Source organism: Leucopleurus acutus (genome assembly GCF_964270905.1).
Source record: "Leucopleurus acutus genome assembly, chromosome: 16".
Taxonomy (NCBI): Eukaryota; Metazoa; Chordata; class Mammalia; order Artiodactyla; family Delphinidae; genus Leucopleurus; species Leucopleurus acutus.
The window spans coordinates 41695155-41718679 of NC_139158.1; the positions used below are offsets into that span (position 1 = coordinate 41695155).

At 52.1% G+C, this 23525-nt stretch overlaps 1 protein-coding gene across 3 annotated transcripts in view; it reads right to left on the reverse strand.

The window, feature by feature from the left end:
* Nucleotides 1-454: 454 nt before the first annotated feature.
* Nucleotides 455-23525, reverse strand: part of RALGAPA2 (Ral GTPase activating protein catalytic subunit alpha 2) — a 282250-nt gene continuing 259179 nt past the window's right edge. For 2 of the 3 annotated variants that reach the window (XM_082857546.1, XM_082857550.1), the window contains one exon: nucleotides 21845-22131. In XM_082857546.1, the coding sequence (XP_082713672.1) occupies nucleotides 21933-22131 (199 nt within the window). In that variant the 3' untranslated portion in view covers nucleotides 21845-21932. Of the gene's footprint in view, nucleotides 3624-6582; nucleotides 6617-21844; nucleotides 22132-23525 lie in introns of those variants that run through there. The other variant, XM_082857547.1, reaches the window with a different exon arrangement.

Consider the following 23525-nt stretch of genomic DNA (forward strand, 5'->3'; position numbering starts at 1 on the left):
GACAAACCCTCAAAGCTGGCCTCTTGCTCAGCAGGGTCAGGGACTCCAGACCTCTGGAAGGGTGGCTGGTGCAGAGGCTGCCCTGGAGAGACGGGAGCCCAGGCCGGGGCTCACTGTGGGCTTTGATACACACCTGGCTATTTAATCACGAAAACAGGAGGGACTTGGCTATAGGAGATCAATGATGCTTGGTCTTGGCATTCCAAGGTATGAACTGAGAGGTCAATTTTTACATGAATACATTGGCAAACCTCCCTGTATCCATACTGGCTACCATTCTGGATACATATTAAGGCTTTGGTTCAAAAGAATGCTTTTGAACAACTTCGTCTGACAAAAATGTAAACCATCTTTTGTTAGATGCCAGGATAAACTTTATTTTCCTACAAACTATAATGAAAATAAGAGAAACGTGGCACATGAGTACTGTGTTTCTACTTTATTAAGTCGTCACAGTAAATCAGAATTAAAGACAGAGGGCAAACTGGAGAGTCAGGTAGTGGCCATCGGTGGGCCGTGTGCTTCTCTGGGCGAGGGTCACCCCTCGCCACGGGGCACCGTGCCTGCCAAGTGGGTTACAGGCAAAGTCTACACCGATGGAGGTATAAGCCCAGGTGTGGAGCATCAGGAAAATTAAATAATAAGAGACAGCAAGATAGAAATCACATGACACCCTATAACTTAATTTACCAGGTTTATCAAATTTCATCCTCATTTACATGTACTAAATATTGTAGACCTGAAAACACAAGAAAACATTCACTTAATGTGTATGTCATACATAGGTACTGAGTGCAACTACAACATGGTTGTTTCCTGCTGAATTTCCCTTCGGATGTGGACATTCCCCTTCAGTAGCTATGAAGGTAGCACAGTTACATCTACGACATCACAGTAAACATGAAAGCGTCCTTCAAACCTCCAGATGATACAGATAGGACAGTGAACGAAGCATGGGTGGTCACACCTGAGGAAGGTCGGGAAGACGTGATTTGCATTGTCTGCCGAGCCACAGGATCTTGTTGGTAAGGCTAAGGTCCCAGAAGCCAGCCTCGCTCATAGAGTCAAGGCTGAAACCCCCTCCTTCCCAGTGGCCGTCGGGCACTGCAGCCTTAACCGCAGGAAGACGCTGGGACAGCCGCCTACCCGAGCTCCAAGTCCCCACTGCTGTCTACTTAAGGTTTTACCACTTCAAATGTCCTCATTTTGTGGAATTACTATTTTTTTAAGTACAAAAACCTACTCAGTGAGACTATAGAACAACATCTTTGCTGCAGATGGAAATCAGCGTGCAGAGAAGTGAGGGGACTGGCCTGGCCCTGCCTGGAAGCCAGCAAGTCTTATCTATGTTGGGCCACTTCGGGCCACTTCTGTTTACAGATGGCTGACCTACTGAAGTGACGAGTCAGCACTGACTCAGGTGGGGTCCCCACCGGATGAGTGATCCTCGGCAATTTTGCTGAAAGGCATTTATTACAGAAGCTCGATATTTGCTTTTCTAAGTGAAAAAAAAAAAAAAAAACTTGATCATTTCAATTTTCCACCCCAAATAACATGAACGATTCAAGTGCATGTGAGTGCAAGCAAAACTGGTCGCTAGGGTTCCTGTCTCCCGGTTCCAAATCTCCAAACCAAAGCTGTTACTGCTAAGAGCCATAGAACTTCTGGCTGTCCTCTAGGGCCACGGGGCTGCCAAAGATCATTAGGGATTATAGGAAGGTCTACCTATTTGCTACCTACAACCGGATTTCCCACTCCAGGTCAGGACTGGTTCCTGGAGATGAAGTGGAATCATGGTGCAAGAGTCCGGGGGGGGGGGGGTTCAATACGATTCTGAATCCTGACACTGACTAAATCCAAGAATTCTGCAACAGGGGTATTCTAGAGCCTGAAGGTGACACATTCTCCCAGAAGCTAGAGCTTCCGTGGCACTCGGGAGCCCAGGCGCATGTGATGCCCTTCCCGCAGGAATGAGGTACCACGGAGCAGCGGCGAGAGTGCCGAGTCCAGAGCCACGTGGGCCAAAGCACACCAAGCAGACAGCCCACATCACTTAAGGTCGGGGAGGGGGTGCCCAGGAAGATCAGAATCGTGACAGCTGCTAACACAGCAGAAAGGGCTGTCACTTCCAGTCACCCTTCATGTTGCCACTAAGCCCCCAATAACGCAACAAATCGGCCCCGTTTACAGGCCGGCCCAGAGCACGGCCTCTGTTTGGAATGAACCTGGTTCTCTCGGGTCTCAGCGGTGCTCGAGCTCCCCCTTTCTGTGGGCCTGGCCTCAAGTCCTACCTGCAATCCTCTGTAAAACGGAAGAACAAGCTCCCTCGAGAATTAGAAGTCCCCGCCTTCCAGGAAAGCCTTTCTCCACTGTCCCCACACCAAGGCTGGCTCCTGGGTCTGCCCACCTCTCCTGCCAACGTCGGGTACCAGCCCAGCCACCTGGACCTGGGTGGTCAGGGGAAACGGCAGCTCTGCGGGAGAGTGGGCTCAGCGGGAAGGTGGCCAAGGTAGGCTGGGGGTGTGCACAGGTGAGGGCAAGAGTGGAGAGGTGGGGAAGCACCTGCACGGAGACCTTTCCAAGCCCTTAGCTGGCGGCTCCCCTGTTGAGCCCTGGGCTTACTCCGCAGATGGCCCGAGGGCCTAGACGACAAGCAGAGGGCCTGCACCCAACACACCGACCCCAGCAAGAGCGCCCGGCAAGCACAGACGGAAGGTGGGGCTTTCTTTCTTTCTTTTTTTTTTTAAAAAAGATGCAACAGGCCTTCCTTGGGGAGGCAAATGGGTACAAAGTAGGGATCACACACCCTCTGCTCGGGATCTGTCACCCTAAAGCTCTGTGTGTCAGGAAACGTGTGTGAGGCCCCTGCCGGCAGGGCACCACAGGGCAAAGCCTTCGGAGGTGCCTGGAAGGGAGCTTTGCAGGGACAGGACCCTGTGTTTCTAGAATCACCTGAGCGCTCTGTGATAGAAGCTTCACCATCATCACCTGGAGGGCCTCCAGCAGGGCCAGGGGCAGGAAACCGCTCCCCAGTTAGCGGGCATCAGGAACCAGGTGGGATACACACAGCAACGGAGGTAAAGCTTCTCCCGGGCTCGAGACTCTAGGGAAAGCCAATTTCCATGATGATGAAATTCTGGACTAACCATAAATCCTAACAGAAGAAGAATGAGCAAAATCAAGGCAGGGAACATTCCTCCAACAGCCGGCCCCTCGGTGAGACATGATGGGTTTATAAACGACCGGCGGACAGAGTCAGCTGCCCCCCGCCCTCCCGGAAAGCCCGGAACCTTCTCCTTTTTCCTCTGCTAGGGCAGCCCCACCGGTGCCGCGTGACAGTGGGCGAGTCTCCGGTTGTTGGCGACTTTTTCTTTTCTTCTTTCGAAGCCCAGGGTTCCTGAGATGCCACCGCCTAGTTTGAAAGTCCGATCCACAGCATTTCGGTGGGATTCCTCTTCAACTTCAGAAGACGGTGAACGGGGAGACCGGCTGAGGGCACCAGCAGGGCAGCGATGTTCCCGGAGTCTGGGTTTGGGGATTCGGGTGGGGAAGTGGGGGACTCTCAGCCGTCTCACACTCCCCGAGAGGCGCCGTGCAGGAGGCTCAGCCTGGCGGCCAGGGCCCTGGAAGGAAGCAGAGGGAGGCCCATGTGGGCACAGGTTGGAGGGAGGACGTGCCACGGCCCCTGGAAGAGGGCTGGACCCCCGCCCGGAGCTGTGCGTGCAGGGGTATTTGCTGAATGAACCCACAGACCAAGGTCTTTCTTCCCAGCCTTTGCTCTGGACTTTCCTGCAGCATAAAGGGAGCTATGAATCTTTTTGAAATTCACTGGGCCTTACCGTCCAATCTGCAATAAAGAATGAAGAGAAAAGGCGCTGATGACAGTGCGGGGAACGGGGGAAGCCAAAGGAGCAGCACGGCCCAGAGTCAATGAAAGAGCAAGAAAAACTTCAGGGGTAGCTTGTGGACCGGTCGGTGTTATTATTTACACGGATCTACATGCTGGTACTTTACACCAGGAGTTACAACTCGATTATTCCCCAAGGGGTCTGAGACAGGAGGTCAGGACTAATTGAATGCGTCCAGAAGCGCCTACAGCTGTTTAGCTCCAGAGGGAAAAAGGAATGAAGCTGAAGGCTGCGTGCCCGCCGCGCCCCCAGTCCCCAGGGCTGCTCGGAGGAACCCCGGTGCCCGCTGCTGCAACACCGGGCCGCGGGTGCTGAGGCAGGTCCCCTGGGCGGTGCTTCGAGGGAGGACCGTTTCGCCACCCTCCTAATAACCTATTTTTAAACCCTGCTGGGCTGCGCCCCAGCTTCCTCAAAAGCAGGCTTTCTAACCTTCTCCCGACATCCTTCACTTCTGGGGCTTTGGCTACTGCCATTTCCGTCATTACTGGCCTTTGAAATTAATGTACGCAGTGACCTTATTCACAGCATCTTCTGTCATTTTCGGATCTGACCTCATTGTTTCCAGGGAGTGCCTCTGGAATCAATACCTGCAAACACGCCTGGAGCCAAGGAGACCACCTTCCCCGGTGCTGTTCCGAAATTCAGCTTTAAGGTCCCCCAGCCCAGGCTTCTGTCTCCTCCCTCTGGTCCCAGGAAGGTCGCGGCAGAGAGAAGAGTTGTGGGTCTCTCTCCTGCTGTTTTTGTCTTTGAAAACAGGCTGCTCTCGCTAAAAGCAGCAGAGCTGTACTGCCATCAGAGGTGGAGGCAGTGTTGGTTACATCGCCCCATCACCCTGGAGCCAGAGGTGGGCATCACATCAGCATGCAGTCCAGGGGAGCGGGCCGCAGGGCGAACAGCCCTGACTGAATCCCAGGTACGATTCTAGTTTGAATACCTTCACTTCGAATTGTGTAAGACTTCACGTTATTAACTAGGCACCACCCCACCCACTTTGGAATCAGATCGATTGGGAGAGGGACCCCCCTTCCCAAAAAAAAGCAAGTAAATGAAAGAGATAAAGTGATGTTCAAAGACCTGATATTAAGTGAGAGTACCTCTGGGCCAGAAGGGAAACATTTAACCCTCCACCCCTACCAGGGAGGCAGGAGGGGGCCCCTCTCGGTCCTGCACTGCGGCGTGGCGGGTGGGCAGGGTGATGCCAACTTTGACGAGCTGCGAAGCTCTTGCAGCAAAGCAGCTTTCGTGCATCTGAGGGCAGTGGACCCACCACCGGGTGCCCCGGGAAGGTCACGCCCGGGCAGGAGCCTGCCCTGCATGCCCCCGGCATTCCTCCAGTCCCCACCTTTCTGTTGGCCCGTCCCCTGGCTCCCGCTGTGCCCACTGTACCCCGTGATTGATGTGGAGGCGGCAGCTGCGGACCGAGCAGGCCGGCCGCAAAGGGGGCGATTCCACTCCTGGCTACTGACAGCCGCTGCCCCCACCCGGCCTTTCCTCGAGTTGGAAGCCGGGGGTCTGTTCAAAGGACACTGGAGCCCCACTTGGCCACCTTTGTGGAGGGGCAGGAGGACACGTGTGGATACGGGGTCCCAGCAAATAAAGGCTTTTGCACGCATCCCCACTGCTGGAGGGGACTGTACAGCTGCTCTGCCCGGCCGACATGGGCACCTGGGCTTTGTGGCTCGTGCCACCCTGGGGGCTGGCCCCAGTGAGCCCGGGGTTGGGGCAGTTCCGTGGCTGAGGGGCTAAGAAAGGGCAGCTGGGTTGGAGGGTCAGCTCCTTGTGGCAGTGGCCCTGCCTGCGGGAGGTGGGCAGTGCTTCGGCTAAACCAAGAACTCTAGACCCTGACTTCCCCTCCACATCTACTCAGGCAGTGGCGGCGTCTGTGCTGCGGCCCCACTGTGGGTGACGCGACTGATAAATGACACCTCGCTCCCTGACCTGCCCCATCATCTTCCTCATCATCTGCTCTCCCTTCCACCTATGAGCCCATGAGTGGGTACAGCCCAGGCCACCCCTGGGCTTTTCTGCAGCACTGCTGCGGGGTGTCTGCCATCCACTGGGGCGCACAGGAAGAGCCTGGACTCCAGACCGGGGCAGAAAGGGGAGGCGCACGGAGGCCACACCTGCCGTGGCTGGCCTGCCCTCTGGGTCCTAAACCACAGCAATCCCGGGGTTCTCCACCCTCTGAGATTCCCCCAGCTTTTGTCTGCTCTTCCTTTCCCAGCTGTTCCATTCAGCAGACCCGGGACGACCTGCCCTCCCCAGCCCAGGCCTCGGAGGCCCCATTAAGGCCAACGGTCAAAGGCCAGCCCGCACGTGCTGCGTCTTATCAGCCCATCTCAAGACCCTGCTCCTCCTGGCTCGGTGACAAAAAAGGGGGCGGCCCCGGGTCCGCTGGCTCCCCGAGGCCCCGCACACAAAAGGGCGGGTGACAAAGACATTTTCTGGGATGGCAGGTGTTGGTGTGGGATTCCACCCGGAGCACAGGGGCCGAAGAAAGGCCAGCCTGGGTTTCCCAGGTGGGCAGGCAGCGCAGACACGCAGGGCAGAGCCCCTGTGGAGGAGAGCAGGAGGTAGGAACCTGTGGGCATCTCAGCGTTGAGTCAGCCATGGAGGGAGATGGGTTAGTGAATAAGCAGGGTGGTTGGCCAATCCGCTGAAGTGTCAGTCTTACCTTGTACAAATACCGCGCCGAGGCCTTTACGTATCTGAAGAGAAAGAACATAAAATGAAGTGAATGCAAGCCTGGCACACGCACAGCCCAACTTGATATGAGCACAGTGCTAAAAATACGTTTATTCCTGGGCGGCCTGAGTGCTCTTGCAGTTTCAGAGATCATTACGAATTGGAAATTCCCCTACAAGTCCCTCGGCAGGACAGAATTCTAGCTGGCGTCACCCAGATAGGTGGGAAATGAAGGTAACGTTAGCTCTCCCAGGATGTGTGACAGATGCTCTTGGGAGCCCCGCAGACACTGGGTGGCACTGACCTTGGTATCCTGTCCCTGCTGCCTGATGTTTCCTAAATATTTGGTCTAAGATACAGTCAAAGAGAAGAGTTTTCAAGACCAGCAATTGGAATTCTATGGATGCCTTGAAAAAATAATTGACACCCTCCAAGTGTACAAGTTTACATGTCTCCAAGTTTCATTTTACAGGTTTTGAGTGGTACGCAGTGTGTTAGTTCAGTACGGGTGGCACCTGCGATGTGACAGTCCCCAGGGGGGAAGCACGCAGTGTGCTGTGCAGAGTGTGGCTGCGAAAGGGACCCTGCAGAGACGACATTGGACCCTCGCGCACAGAGTAGCAGGACCCCAGCAGTCCTGCCAGACCCCAGAGAGGCTCTGAGCTCTTTCATGCTTTGTGATAGTTTTTCTTAACTACCCCAACTTCCCCGTCACCACGGCCATCCTATTTCCCACGTGGGTTTCCTCAGCAAACGCAGTCTCTTTCCGCGTCAGGTGACAGCTCCTCACCCTAACCGCCACAGTACTCCTGAATTCAGTGTCACTAGACCACCATCATATCTGGACAAAGGACATTTATCAACGACATGGACTGCTGTCTGTCCGGCCGCCGTTGTAAACTTGGATTGTCTGCTGACCTCACCAGCAAGGCAGGCATGGTGACCAGGGCCAGTTTCTAAGACGGATGCCGTCGGAGGAGGGACCACCGACAGATCTTAGGTGGGGCTCTCCGGAAGAAATCTGGGCTTCTCTGAAGCTGTACTGTACAGGCCATCAATGAAAATTTCACTCCTCCCCACCCTCCAAAATTATGTGGGATTGGAAACTTCAGGATAAATAACTGATCGCGATGTGCACTAGGCTTCTCTGTCTTGCTTGATTTCTAGCCACTGTTAACGGCTCCTTCTTTACACGGTGATCGAGCTCTAGGGGCGCAGGAAGTTCTCGGGCAGTGTTGCTTCCTGATGCTGGACTGGTATGTTTTCTGAGGGACCTTTAGACAATGCGATGATCTAGATTGCCTGTCTTCCCCCAACGCACCATGTGCTCCTGGAAGACGGCAATCGTGGGACATCTCTAGGTGGGTCTTCCTCCAGTGGAGGGGCTGGGCTTCCCAGGGCCCCGTGCTGCTGACCCTCTCCCCACGAAGGGGCTTCTCGATCCCCCTCCCCTGCAGCCCCTCGGCCCTGGTGATGCTGGGCGTACAGGCAGCCGATTGGTGGAAGCAAGCAAACAGATGGTGCGTCTGACAATGGAGGGCTTGTTTGTAATTGCTGATGAGGACAGCCTGCCCCTCTCCCGGTGTGTCCCCAGATGCAGCCCGGTGTGCTGTGCTGGACCAGACAGAATGTCTCAGGAACTGCCAATCCATGGGCGAGTTAAGGAGATGCAAACACAGAGGCAGTTGGGGGCTGCTGTAATTATTCCATGGGGCTCAAATGTCACTTGCCCTTGACAAACAGACAGTGCTACCAAAGGGCGGGGCCCCTGTGCGTGGCACAGAGGAGCAGGCTGTCAGCTTCCTGACGCCTCCTTGGGGGTCAGCAAGAGGTACCCACCACCCTGGGCAGTGGTGGAGACACTAGAAGAGACCACGGTGCTTGGAGCTGCGTGATGCCCAGGGGCATGGGAGACGCCAACCCTAATTATTTCATCAACCGGGTGCCTGGTATGTGCCAGGTACTGTTCTAGGCTCCAGGTGACAGCGGTGAACAGAGCAGATGAAACCCCTGCCTTTGAAAGCTTTGGTGGCAAAGTTAACGGCATGCCATCGGGGGGCAAAAATATCTTACTCTTTATTTGTATAAAGCGCAGATAGAAGTACAGAGAATATATAGGTAAATGGTATTTCTGTGGTGTTTCAGGGGAGGAGACAAATTAGGAAATAAAAATGTCTTAGAAGCCTCCCTGGTACGGCAGGAAGAATAAAAGGTGGAGAAACACTGATTGCACGGGTTAATATGTATCTTAAATTCAGAGATTTCTTACACGTGAGTGGTGCTGGGAATCAGGAGTCGGCCCCACTCACATCTGAGAGCAGCTGAGCGAGACGCCCCTGGGGAGACCCTTTCAGGAGTAACTTGGATGCCAACGGGCCAACTGCGGTCACTCAGCGGCTCAGACACAGAGCGGGCGTCTGGAGACTCCAGAAGTTGCTTTTAGCGAAAGATGTCCTACTTCTTGGGCCTCGTGAGGCTCCTCTGACACTTGGATATCCACAAGGGTTTCAAGAGACACAGGAAACCACCGTCTTGGTTGGAGATTTGCTGTGCTCTATGCAGCTCTGTCGGAGGCTTTCCGAAAACCGGTGGGCCTTTCTGTGGCCTGTTTTCTCTGGCTGTACTCACCGGAGAGCAAAAGAGCAAGGATTTGCACCAGGCGTCTTATCTCTGAGGCAAGGCTGCCGTCCAGGACTGTCCCCCGGGATAACGCTGGGCAGGGTCAGAGAAGAAAAGTGGCTGCTCTCCCTGGGTCCTTGGTACTGAGCCATCAGTGTGGGAAATGATGAGCTGGTTCAGGATAATAATTAGCGAAGGGAATGGTTTTGAGAGCTGCCATGGTGAGGGAGAGAAACAGTGGGCTGGGGTTCCAGCTTTAGGTGAGCGCTAAATACCCTCCCAGCAGGAAGGCGGACTGAGCGGGAGATCAGAGAGCTGTCTGGGCTATTCAGACCCCTTGGAATGGCTCTGAGGACCAGGAACGGGATAAGCCTACACACTCAACTCAGCACTGGCAACCCAAGGCCAGTGGGCACTAGCCAGCCTGATTACCATGGCCAAATGGCCCAAGGATGGCTTCCAGAATTTCCAACCCAGCAGAAGGGGCTGTGTCCTGGCCCCGGACCTGGCTCTGGGCTTGGCTTCTTTTTTGGTCGTTGGTCTGGCCCATCAACTTGGGTTCTGAAGCAGAAAGCTAGGGCAGCTGGGCCGAGAGACAGACGGGCAGAGAAAGTGCGTGCACTGTGCCCGCCCACCTGTGCGGGGGCCTGGCCAGTGGGTGGAACGTTCTTGAAAACGCTTGTCTGGCATTTTTCTCTCCCCCTTCCATGACTATAATGTACATTTATGCATCTATGACTGTATTTAACTAAACACTGAAAATTAATGTCTTGTTAGGTCCTTGTGGAGAAAGATGTTTCCCGACCCTCCAGCTAGCTCACGGAGCGTGAACACGGAGATCTCCGTCTATCCCGGCCATCGAGAGACTGCTCATTTTACCAGACTGAATTTTTCCCATCTCAAAATGGAAAAACAGTACAGAAATGTTGATAGCAGCAATATTCACAATAGCTAAAAAGTGGAAATAGCCCAAATGTCCACCACATGATGAATGGAACCGAAGTGTGGTCGGAATGGAATATTATCTGGCAACAAAAACATGTAAAATACCGATACAAGCTACAACGCGGACGACCCTTGAGAACGTGCTAAGTGAAAGAAGCCAGTCAGTAAAGACCACGTATTGTCTGAGTCCATGTACACGAAACGCCCACAATAGGCAGATCCAGACAGACAGAAAGTGGACTAGTGGTTGCTTAGGGCTGGGGGTGGGGGGAATGGGGATTGACTACTAGTGGGTTTATGTTTTTGTTTTTCAGGAGGGATAAAAAGGTTCTAAAATTAGATTGTGGTGATGGTTGCACAACTTTGTGAATATACTAAAAGCACTGAGTAGCATACTTTAAATGGATGAATTGTATGGTATGCACATTATATTTCAATAGCGTTGTTTTTCAAAAGTGACAAAAAAGAATAGAAGTTGGCCTGGGCACCACTACTGCCAGAGCCTTTCCAAGAGGGAAACGACAGAAGTGGCTCCAAGTTGCAGGGAGAAATCCCCCATGGGACCCAGGGAGGCAGGGGGCCGGGGGCAGCTGTGGGGTTCAGCTGGAGCCCCAGCCAGGGTCCTCCCGAGCCGCGCCGCACGCCGCGAACCATCCTCAAAGCAGAGCAAATGGCGCTACCCCTCGGGTGACACACTGCCCTCCCTGCAAGGTTGTCTCCCAGCTTTATTCTAACTTCGTCTGTTTTATAAAAACTCAGGAGTGAGGGCTTCTCTGGTGGTGCAGTGGTTGGGGGTCCGCCTACCGATGCAGGGGACGCGGGTTCGTGCCCCGGTCCGGGAAGATCCCACATGCCGCGGAGCAGCTGGGCCCGTGAGCCATGGCCGCTGAGCCTGCATGTCCGGAGGCTGTGCTCCGCAACGGGAGAGGCCACAACAGTGAGAGGCGTGGCCTTGGGCGGTGAGGCGGGATTACACTGGAATTCTGTGTGCTGCTGGGCATTGTTTGTTAAATTTCCCAGTAATCAACAGCTCCAGGAAACACAGAAGTTACGTCTGTGGTGACACGCGGGAGGACGGTGAGTTCTCCGTATTGCTCTGAGAAAGCAGTAAGGGTGCAGTGGGCTGTCTGGGTCCTACGGATAAAAGCTGTCCTTTGGTCTTCAGATGTGAAGGAAGCTGCTTTAGCCCACAGCTGTTTTCTACATGTGAAGTCTTCCTGCGCTGCCCACTTCTAACGTAGGAAATACTTTGGTTAGCTTTCAGTTGGATTTCTCAGTTATCCGTGCCGAAGAGGGGGTGCATTTGCCACCTTACACCCTGCACAGACCATAAAGGCGCCGAGATCGTTCGTCCTTTCTGCCTGTGGGGAGGAACATTTGCCTTTGCCTCTAAGGCAGGCCTCCTCCCTGCACCCTGCTTTTCACTTCTGTGAGCGTGCTCCCCACAAGCAGGGGTCCTTTCGGGGTGGGTGATGAGTCTCGTTTGGGAGAAACTTAAGCCGTGACCCTGGCCTTGACACAACAAAAAACACCCAAGGCTGAGAACAGCTCCAAACTGCTGAAGGGCTCACTCTTACTCTGCTGAGGGCAGACGGTGGGAAGCATGTACGGGAAGCTGCAAATCCCCACGGGGATGTAAAGAATTACTGTCCATGGATTGTTCTAGAGACAATTTGTATCAGAAATGCCAGGGAAGCTCACCCCATGTCCCAGCCCTTCTGGGTAACTGGGAGTCATGTTAAGTCTCTCCAGACGATGGAGAGGTACCCACCGTGGTCCTTCATGCAAGCTCGTGGGTTCTGGTGTGAGTCTGGGGGTCTTAAAGGGGTGAGCACAGGTCAGAATCCCGCCCAGTTCCCCTGAAGGAGGGGTGTTACTGCGCTCCCTCCACCTGTGCTGGCTGGGTTAGGGCTGCATTCCGTGGCACCGGGCTGAGGGGGCTTCTCTAGGGGTCTCTCTTGTGGGCCCACAGTGAAGGTCTGGGGAGAACAGCTTTTGAACCACCCACGTTCACTCCTTAGTCACACATGAACCATGTGCCTGCCGCATGCCAGGTGATGGGCGTGCATTTTACCTGGCTGGCCTTCCGCTTACCCCGCCTGAGGAATACGCCCCGCAGAAGCCAGAGTGATCTTTTCAAACAAGAATCACAACATGTCACCCACTGCCTCACACCCCCAGGGAGCTGCCAGTCTCACCAGAGTGACAGCTGAGGTCTGTGCCTGGGTCGAGGGCCACTCTGACCATCTCCTGCTCTTCCGTCCCCACCTCGCTGGGCTCCTCGCTGCTCCTCACATGGGCCTCAGGGCCTTTGCTCGCGCTGTTCCCTCTGCCCGGACCGCTTCCCCCAAATTCCAAATGGCTCCCTCTCCCTTGTCTCCCTCAAGGCTTCCCGCAAACGTCACCGTCTCGGGGAGGCCGCCGCTGCCACCCCATTTCAAGTGCACCCCACCCCTGTTTTATGTGTCCGTAGCACTCCTGGCCCTCCTTCGTGCTTTTCCTCCTTAGCACCCCTCACTATCCCCAATCTTTATGGAATGTGTGTGGAGGCCCCGGCCCCGTGGGGTTTGTGTGATGATCAAGCGGAACTGTCGCCCCATCTACTGAAGCTGCATCAAAGGTGTGCGGGTCCCGGGACCCAAGCTGGACCCGAGTATCTAAATATGGCCTCTAGCAAGTCACCAACTCTGGGTAATGGGATAGAGAGTAGAGTCAGCCTAGTGGCCTAGAACCCTTATTTCTGGCTGCTTCCTTTCTTCAGTGGTGACCTCTATCCTCCGGGACCCTCGTCCCTGATGCTCCTGGGTCAGCAGACACCCCTGGTCAGGAGCGCCCGGCCTCAGAGAGCCGCATGTCATGCCCGATGTCACGGAGGGCCCTGGTGTTACGTGGCACCGGGCTGATCCCAGCCTTGGGGACGCAGCTAGGGAGCAGGGTTGCAGGGCTGGGAACACGTCAGCTGCAGCGTCTGCCCGGGCGCACTTCTGCAGCCACGCAAGGCAGTGTGTGCTTCATGGTCCCGCCCAGGATCGGGGCTGCGGGGCAGAACCTTGCCAGAGGGTCCTGGAAGACCCGGCGGCTTCCCTCACCCCCAGGTGACCACACGAATCAGCCCATCCCGCTCAGGAGGAGAGATGCTGGGTGGCCCGCGTGGGGGCCCAGGTAGGTGGAGCGTGTCCTGTGCAGCTGGGATTCATATTCTGGAAGCGGTCAGAGGATAGGGTTCTGCCTGTTCATTCTCCACACTCTCTGCACTGATGCTACGAGGTTTCTCAGGTGCTGAGAAACGAATTCTGGCCACGTCAATGCTGTCTGCTTCATGCAATCTTTTTTTTTTTTTTAATTTTTTACAAAGTTGACTGGTATGTTTCCCATTTTTAAGGGACTTCCTTAAAGCCTTTCGAGAGACTTTAAAGGCCAATGGGTAAAGAGGAACCAGTTTTTCTCTCCACTGTGCTATTTAGAGGTTTATCTCCTGGTTATCATAATATATTCTTCAGGAAAAGGGGGGTATAAAATATTCTTCCTTTTTTCTTCAGCTGTCTGCAACGTTACTAAGAGAGGTCCCATTTGGCCTCTGCCTTGGTTGTTGCTAAATAGAAATTCAGGCAAAACCATCGAGGCTTCCAGGAACCCACCCTGACGGCCGAGGCTGTCTGTGTTCCACCTGCTAGAACCTTCTGGAGGTGAGGGCCCCAGCCATGGCTCACAAGGCATGTGAACCTGTGGTGTCAGGAGCCCCAGACTCTTCCGAAACAATTTCTCAAGGTTATTTCAAATAAGCTTTAAGACTCTTTTCCAAAAACTGTGAGAAAAATTCTTGGTACCTGCCGACCATCTCCTGGCAACTGCTGTGTCTCCCCGGGGGCCGTATTTAACAGTGAGGCAGGAGGAGGGTGCCGTTCGCACTTAAAACCCTGCAAGGCTGAGAAACCAGGGCAAACCTAAGGCAGCATTTCACAGAAAAAGCAGCAGCTTCAAGTTCTTCCAAAGGAACACATTAAATGTCATGTCGATACTCTGGAATGAATTGTCTCGGGTACCGCCTTTTCCCGGGAACCTGGGACCAGCCTCCGCACCTGCCTGCCCGGGGCAGGAGGGTCCCCCCGCTGGCTCTGAAGGACTGGTTTCTTCCTCTCTGCATCTCATTCTCTTGTCCACCGGGCCTTCCAGTTCTCAGAGTCCCCATCTCAGCCAGCGTGGGAAACTTACAGGCTGGCCAGCAGGATGCCGAGTGGGACAACTGACACACATCAGGCAAGTTTCCATTCGTTCCAGGCTCACGAAGCAGACGGCAAGGCCGGCTCAGGGAAATCTCAACAACTGACCCAAGCCACTGACTAAATGTCTTTTTTTTTTTTTTTTTTTGATAAACCTTTGTGACATGTAGCTGTGGTTTGGAGCTAACTGATCTGCGCTTATTAATAAGTAGCCAATTTTGGTGATTCACGAGTGTCTGCTTTTCCCTAACAAGAGTTCAAGCTCCAGGAGGGAAGGGGAGAGACAGAGTGCAGGGTCTCCAGAGTCCTCTGTGCTCCCCTGAAACGCGCAGCAGAGTCCTGCTCAGGGGCGGCTGCGAGAGGGTAACATTGTTTTCTAACCGATCAACTGGAACAGATGTTTGTCTCATCTCTTGCTTCCCTCTTCCGGAGCTGACACCAGGGAGAGTAAAGGAGTTTTAGAGGAAAAAGGGATGAATAAGCACGAGGCAAAATGTGGTGCGAAACAGGGTAGTCGAACATTCTCTTTAAAACCCTCAATATCACGTAGGAAAGCATCCTAACCAGGTTTCAGTTATTCTAGCTGCGTTACCCAGTCTGTGCAGTAACCAGGCTGCTGGCTGCCCTGTCTGCTCCACACCCGGAGAGCCCCTGCTGCCCTTCACTGGTCCACTTTCACTAGGAGATCAGGAGGGTCGGGGGGCGGAGAATGACAGCCGATTCCAGGTGTTTGGTCTGGCTCCTGCATCAGGCCTCACACACATCTGTGGTCTAGAGACACCTGGACCCCTTAAAGCAACAGCCAGACTCCTTCCTGCCTGCATTTCTACTGTAATCCTGTTGCATATGACTTAAGAAAGAAACTTACGCATCATTCTTTAAAGAGATTACAGCCCATTATAGATAGAAGAAACACACACAAGACAAAGCCTGCCTTCCATGTGCTGAGAAAAATCAAGAAGTGAGCTAAGTTAAAGGGAGCTGGACCGAGGACGGAAGTATCACAGAATTGCCTTCGTGCGGGACGGTGGTTCTCAGCACTGCTTAGTTTTGAAAAGCAAGTCCCCACCCATGCCCAGACCAAAAACTCCAAATCTCTGGTGGAGGGACCATCTGCATGGTATGGCTTCAAGGGTGGCCCAGTGCACAGCTGAGCCAGCACCACCGGGTTCGGGTATGGGACTATGGGTTAAAACAATTCCCATGGATGCTTTACCATCTGTCCAAGAAGATGCATTTTAAGTTTCTAAAGAAGTGACCTATGTACAGGGGTCAGGCTGAGCCGACCGGTGACGTGGGAGGGAGGGAGCGGCTGGGTCTCACAGCCCCTGCGGGGTGGTCGGTGGTTCTCAGGCCAGGTGGCAACGCGGCTCAGATACAGCCCAGCGCGCTGCGGGCAGAGTGGGTGGCCCCGAGCTCTTGAACGGACGGCAACATCAGAGAGCTTGTATTTGGGGGACACTTGTGGATGGCCTGAGTATAGTTCTGGGCTGTCCTGCTCTGTAGCCGTGGCTCTGACGTCTGGGACGGTCCCCACAGGCGGGATGTTTGGCCAGCATCTCATGGGTAGTGGCCCCGTTTGCACGTCCCCCCCCCCAAGAGACGGGCCAACGCAGGCGGAGGGGACTCCAGGACAAGAGGAGGAACCAGGAGGCACAAGTTCCATGTGGAAACAGGAGGGAAGAGGGTGGCATAAGACGGAGTGAGGAAAAACCCAGACTGGCGGGGTGGTGAGGGGACCGCCCAGGGGACGTCTGTGGAGGGCTCCTACGTGCCGGGCACTATACTCAGCCCCTTACACATACTAACTTGCTGAGCCTTACGAATGCCCTTCAGTTCGTATTATTGGGTACTATGTCGAAGGTACTGCTGTTAGACCCATTTTACAGAATTGGACTACGGGCTGCAGAGCAACGTGAACTTGACTGAGGCCACAGGCTGGACAAAGGGACATCAGAGCCTGGCCTCTGATAGGACACATCCCCCTTGCAGCTGGGGAGGCTGGCTCCAGGCTGGAACTGGAAGGTTCTGGCCAGTGTTGAGCGTGGGGTCGGGGGACAGGAAGACAGTGGGATCTGAGGATGGAGCAAGGGCAGGCCAGCCCGCGCTGTATCCAGCACCAAGGGAGGAAAATACAAACCCCGGGACACGAAGGGTGGCCCGAGGCTTGCTGACGGCTCCACATTCTCCCTCCACTCCAGTACTCGGGGCCCGGATCCTGCTGCGTTCCTAGCACCCCCAGAACGTTGAAGCCCCTCGCGGCCTTGGGACGGCCCCCTGGAGCCCTAGAGCTTGACCTACCCGGGCACCTGGGAGCATCTGATGTGCGTCTGTTGACTATATGAAGTCGGGGCATACTCTGGGCTTCAGTTCCCTGATCTGTTCGATGTGGTCGGTTAGAAGGATTCTGTAGCTACAGCTGCTAGGTGACCCCACAGACCTTCACGGTCCCACGGGCGTACTGGCCGACAAACGCAGAAACTGCCACCGTGACAGGAAGGAACAGAACCCACAGCGTCACAGGGCATGCGCTGGGAGCCCCAGTTCCTGCGGTCCTGTCAGCGTCTTTCCCAAACCCCACTCTCATCTCATGAAGGCTTCCTGAAGGACCACAAAGAAGGAGAAATAGCTTTCCCCAGCAGGCTCGGTTCCAAAAGACACACTGAGACAGTGTTCGCTTCTCTCCTCCCAGAGAGGCTGCACGGGTTGTTTAAACTGAAAAACTCCCTTCTCACTGGCTGGTCAGGAGCTCTGTGACCAAGGTCACCAACAACTAGTGTTAGGTGACAGACTACCCAGGGCAGCGGGGGCCGAGGGAAGCGGTCACCCTCTGAGCCTGGGATGCTGTCCTGACATGCGTGCTGACCTCACAGAGAGGAGGAGAAGAGAGTGCAGGGGCTGACGCTGGTGCTCCGGGTTGTTCCTCATTGCTGGTGCAGCTTATCAGAATGTGAGGGGCTGGACGTGGGGTCTCCTGAAGCCCCTTCTAGCTTCACGGTCTACAATGCTCTTGGCTGGTTTCAGCAAATTTATGAGGAAGGCGAACACATAAGAAGTGCTATCCAGCAAAACCTTATTCAGACCACCTTTACAGGGAGGGTGGGAGGGGAAGAGGGAGACATATCGAATGAATCTGTGAAGTGACCACCCTCACCGAACAGGGAAATCCTTTCCTCTTTGGGGGGTTAGAGTTAGTTCCACCTTGTGCTGTTTCTGCTGACTGACTTGATGGCTTACCGCCCAGCAAATGGCCGTGACGGGGTCACTGCAGAAGGGCTAGGACACCTGCCATTGGGGTTCTTAGCAAGTGAGAGCTGGGGGCAGCTTCCTCCTCGAGGCAAAGCCTGGTGGGCTATCCGGCTGTGTAGCATCCACACGCCAGGTTCACTTTGGGGCCAATGTGTAACACATCTGCAGTCTCACGGGGACACTTACTGGCCACCAGAATGACCCAGCGATCCCAGGCAGGGTCCTCTGATAGCTTCTGCAAACTTAAAACAGTGATTTTGTCGTAGAAAAGAATGACAAGTCTTTTTCGTCAGGTAGGTGAGCACAGTAAGCCTTTCCAGGAGTGCACCCTCCTGGGTGTGCAGATGCAAGTCTGCCGTTCTTGCACAGTAGCTGCAGCGGTGGCAGCAGCCTGACACCGACTCAGGCTAATCTGGTTTAAGCTCCAAGTATGACCTACATGAAAAGTGGCAGAGTCTGATGGGGCCTGGTGAGGAATTTCCTTCCACTTGCTCTAAATCCTGGAGCCTTTACAATCCAGCCTTTTGTGAAGGAGGAATTGCTTCCGACCAGATCTGGAGAAATCAGATGTGTTTATGCAGGGCTAACAAATAAACAAAGATCTGTGCTCCCTCTGCTGGCTCTCGACAGCACCATTAAAGCAGAAAGCCATCTTCAGCAAACGCAGTCAATTCACGTTTCCGGAGAAGGACCCCTCATTTAACCTGGTGTTAGGCATTCTTTGAGAAAAACCCATCTTTGTCAACTTCTGAGCAAGGTACTTGAAAATGCTTACAATCAGACATCAAAGTACACATGCCAATAGTCCTGCACTCCCAAATTGCTAGCTGTGACTGTAACAGTGATTTGGGGATTCATTTATCAACAGACATAAATGGATTCCTTCAAGACTTTACGGTCCAGACACGATATTTAAAGCAGCTCTGGAAAAAAAAATCTCAAGGCCACGCCAAAGTCCCTCTTTTTTTTTCTCCTTTAGTTTATAAGAGCAGCTTCCAAAAAGTAAAGATTTGTACTATTTATAGCCTTTCCGATAATGTCAAGCATTAGACTTGATTTTCCAAATCATTAGCATGCAGAAGAATGACCTCATGGTGAACAGATGCACTTGGCTATGAGCTGCAGTGATTACATCAGTCCCTCCCCTTCCAGTTAACTCTTTAAAGGCCTCGCTGCCACCCCCTTGCCTGCAAACATGCTTGAAAACACAAACTTAGTCTCTCACCCCCGTGTATGTGTGTGTGTGTGAAATGCACATATAAATACACACATAAAACACAGATATGTACTTATATGTGTGTGTGTGTGTGAAATGCACATATAAATACACGCATAAAACACAGATATGTACTTATGTGTGTGTGTGTGTGTGTGTGTGTGTGTGTGTGTGTGTGTTCACTGCAGTCCGTATTTTATCACTGGTCACCTTTTAGAAATTGCTGGTCAATAAGGAAGGAGTCAAAAGAGATGCAAACTACAGAGCTGGGGGGAAAGTCAGCTCAAATGCCTTTTATGCTCTGGGCGTTATCAACATGAGTAATGGGCAGAAGAGATACAGGGCAGGAGGTGTTTAAAATAACATTTTTCTGACTGGGAAATAGCTGTTTTGAACCTCTTTTAATAAGCTGAGCACCCACCTGTTAGCCTAACAATAGAAGGTCCTACGTCTTGGTGTCGACAGTGAGTCCAGATGCCCCTCTGGGCTGCCCTGGGTGACAGGCGGCAGTGCTGAGGTAGGGGAGCCCGGGGAGCAGGGGAGGCATTTCCCAGGGTACAGTGTGGGCCGAACACAGTGTTCAGGCCACTGTCCCTGTGCTTGACCACAGGGCCCTGCTGCAAGGACACAAAGAAGATCTGAGCCCCGAGTTCCTCAGACTGTGCCTGTGAGCGGGGGCCTGAGGCCCTGCTCTGAAGACACCGCTGCTGAGATGGTGTGATCGGATCCTAAGAACGCTGTGGGAGCTTAAGCCGCTCAGGGTCAATTTTTCCAGCTGGCTTGTCGCTTGGAAGAGCAGGCCTCACCTCAATTTCTTAGTTTAAGCTGCCTGGCTCATCTGGGTTTGACTGTACTTGTCCCAGGAAAATAAAACACAGTGAAAAATGTTTTCATCTGTCAAAGTGGTAACCGACAGGGAATAGGGATTCCTCAAAAGCAAAGCTGGTCTGAAAATGAGGATGTGGTTCTGAAAGTGGGCCTGTAAATGGGACAGAAATGTACCCCTCAGATTCCTGGGCAAACCAAGTTCATTTCTAGCTCTTTCCTGATGGGTGTCGTGGGGAGATACGCAAAGCGTTGAAAGAGAACATTAAGTCCAGACTTATAATCGCGCTCGTGGGCTGGTGCTGTATGCGTAGAAAATGTTATCACTCCACACAGAATACCCCGAACCCTGCGTGTTATGACATGTGACGCTGCTGCCAATAATTTGAAAAGAGGAAGGACTGGCATTTGTCTTGATATCTCATCTTTGGTCTCATGTTCCTTTCATACAGGTTCCCATGCCCACTCTTAACGAGCTGTCTGAACCTTTATCTGTTCAGTGACATTCTTATAGCAGCCTGTCTCCAAACGGCAAGTCTTAAAAACCCCAAATCACTCCTAGAGGCTTACTTAGGATGTTGCCTACACGTGGACTCATTTGAACTGCTTTAAATAATTATGAACTTCTGGGAAAGAGCAAATTAATTTACATAGAGACTAAAATATACATAGAAAATAAAGTTCCTCAATGTTGGTTTCAATAACATCTTAATCAAGAGCCTTAAGAACATAACAGTTAAGAAGTGGAAACATCTAGTTATGACTTAATTTCTTTTAATTTTAAAAAACAAAAAGGCTTCTCGAGATTAAAAAAAAAATAACTACGCTGCACTAAAAACTTCAGTCCCAGTACTTCATGAGGATGGGAAAAAGCTGAATGAGATCTTTAAAAAACTAGCTTTGCTGTAGATCCTTCATGTTCTCTCACCTATAAATTGAAGTGATTTTAAACCTCTAGCCAGACTGGGTATGAAATCTTCATTTCCCTTGAAACCGATTTTTGTTCTTTTTGCTTTTAGATAGAATGTTGGCAGAGTGTATAAAAGAATTCAATTCACAGCTGTTCTACTTTTTTAATGTAAGAAACATTAATCAAAGCTTTAAGTTATAAGCTTTTCTCATGTTGCTTAGTATTCCAGTTCAACAAAGATCAATAGAGGCCATCCCTGTGTTTCTGGACGCCTCGCCAGGGAAGCAGAGGCGTGATTATGTTAATCTCGCGGCTCCCGCACCTCCGTGGCCGCTTATCTCCCAGGCCTTCTGCCTGCTGCTCCTGGCTCCCCGTGCGGGGCCAGCCTCTCCCTCTTATCTCCCGACAAAGCTCGGGGAGGCCAGGACTGGAGCCAGCGATGCTCAACAATGATGCATGGCTGATTTTATTTGTAAGTGATTTATTTCACCGAATTTAATTTTTTTCACTTTGTGTGTAAGATATTTGTTAACAAGTCAGGATGGGAGAAGCCAGGCAGCGATCAGAGGCAACGGACACGGGGTAGAAATCTATTAGGCCCTCTAACAGTTGTGCCCGCCCTAGTGGAAGAGGAAGGAAGCCCCTCATCAAGGATTTCAACGTGCATTGACTCCATATCCTATTTGCTTTCTGAAAGGCAATTAATCTGTAATTACATACAGAAATTTACAAGTCATTCTACTCTGGGAAAAAACCCCCACAGTAATCATATCATCAGTTTAAGTGCCAGCACATATTTTTTTTTCTTTCCTAAATTGGAAATATAAAAAGAGTAAAACCTAGAAACAACATTTTTGAAAATTTCCACTGGCCTAATAAGTGAAAGTGATTGTGAGCCAGTGTCGGAGCAGGTCCACACCAGGTGCTGCTCTCGGCGGATGGTCCCGGGGACGCAGACCGCTCCAGAAAGCGAGCTCGTCGCGCTGCTGTCACCATGGCCAAGGGACACTGTCCTCTCATTGCTCCCGCGTTAATCCCTGACCCAAGCATCTCAGCAGCATAATCCCCATTAAGCATCAGTGGCAACGGCTTCAACGGCGAGGAACTCTTTTTTGACAAGTAAGCACTGATTCGGGCATCGCTCTCAAACAACCCACACCCCCAAGTGAACCGGAGCACATGACTGACAACAAGTGCATTAACCTCGCTGGATGCGGAGGTTAACAGAATGGCGGGAGAAAAGGACCGGCGAACAGCTTGGATACAAAACAAATTAGAATGAATGTCATCACTCCTTTTGATATTCATTAGTGGATTCAGGGGGAGAACGCGCTGCTTCGTAAATTTGAAAGCATTTATCTGTGAAAAACAGGTGTACATCTGCGGTTCGAGCATTTGGAGGGCACGAGGGGAGAATAAAGCGGCCTCTCACCAGTTCCGCTGACGGAGTAGCTGGAAGACGGGGAGAAGACCTGGGCTGTGAAATCCTCAAACGTCATGACTTCGCGATGGTTCTGGATTACTGCTTCGAGATACAGAGCTCTCTCCTCGTAGCTGCAGGAGTCGGTTAAGGAAACAAGTGCTCATGCAGAATGACATGCAGAACAGTGACAGCGTTCACTTTGTTTTGTTTTAAATACAATCACGCATCTTTTACACTTGTGTGGGAAGAGGTACCTTGCAAGTGAACATCCTGTTGGAGAATTAAATATTAGTCATAATTCATGAGAACATTCCAATTTGGAGGCCTAAGTTTCCCTTAGATTTCAACTGCACCCAAACTAGTATCACTGAAAAAATATATAAACCAATAGTTCCAGAATCACAGCAAAAGGTCATCAACTGGATTGGAACAAACAAAAACAGAGACATTGGTAGCGGCCTCATCCCTTTCTATCCACAACCGTGGGACAGCGCTGGATCGCCCCTTCTTAGTTCTGTGGATGAAATGTTCTTCTCAGCCTACTGATACAATGAATCGATACTCCAAGCAATAACTGGTGACACACACTTAAAAAATAAGACCACTGGGGAGAGGGAAGGCCAGGAAGGTATGCTCTGAAGGGTACCAGAGCCTCAAGCCGAGATAAGCCACGAGCATTAGAAAATAAGAATAAGTGGGGAGAGTCTAGCAGGGAGTGCACAATGCAATATTAAAAAAGAAGACTATTGCCTTTTAATTAAAACTGCAGTCTGGAACACACACATTCAAATGTGTAATCAAAAACCAGTCACCAATAAAACTTAGAAGCGTAACACGCTGAAGCAACTTTCCAGCTGTCTTAATAGGACCCCTGCGTGTGGCAGCCTTTCACAGGGCAGAAAGCAAATCTTCCCCTTTTGTGTGTGGCTTCTGTTTCCTCGGAAGGTGAATCATGCCTCCCAATAACAGGATAACGTCAGGACAATCTGACAGCGGATGGCGGTGCCACACGTAGGGTTTTATGAATTAACACTCGGGGGAGTCGGCGTGATGTCTTACCCCGCCTTCCCGTGATCAACTCAAAAGTTAAGAGACACGTTTTAGTCTTTTGAAAATCGTGCTAATTCTCCAGGAACAGGGGGAATGCGGGTCACCGCCAGTTTATTATTTGCAGCTCCAGAAGGGCAAAAATAATTCTAGCATTTCTCACCATATTTTAAAGCGATCTTTTCAAAATGGCCTCTTTTAAAAATGTAAGTTGGGGAAAATTATGCCCTTCCAATAAGCTGTCGATAAGCATGTGTTTTAAAAGAGGAGAATATTTTTCTATTCTTTCGGCAGAGGATGCTCACGAGTTTCCTGGGATAGGCTCTTCCCCTCCTCCTTTAATTACATTCAGGGAAAGGTTTTCTCCCTGGGAGGAGACCAGAGACATTCTAGGGCTGGCTGTGCAAACGTGGTAGCCACGAGCCGTAGGTGCCTAGCTACACTGAAATTTAAATTAATAAATACAAAGAAATAGAAA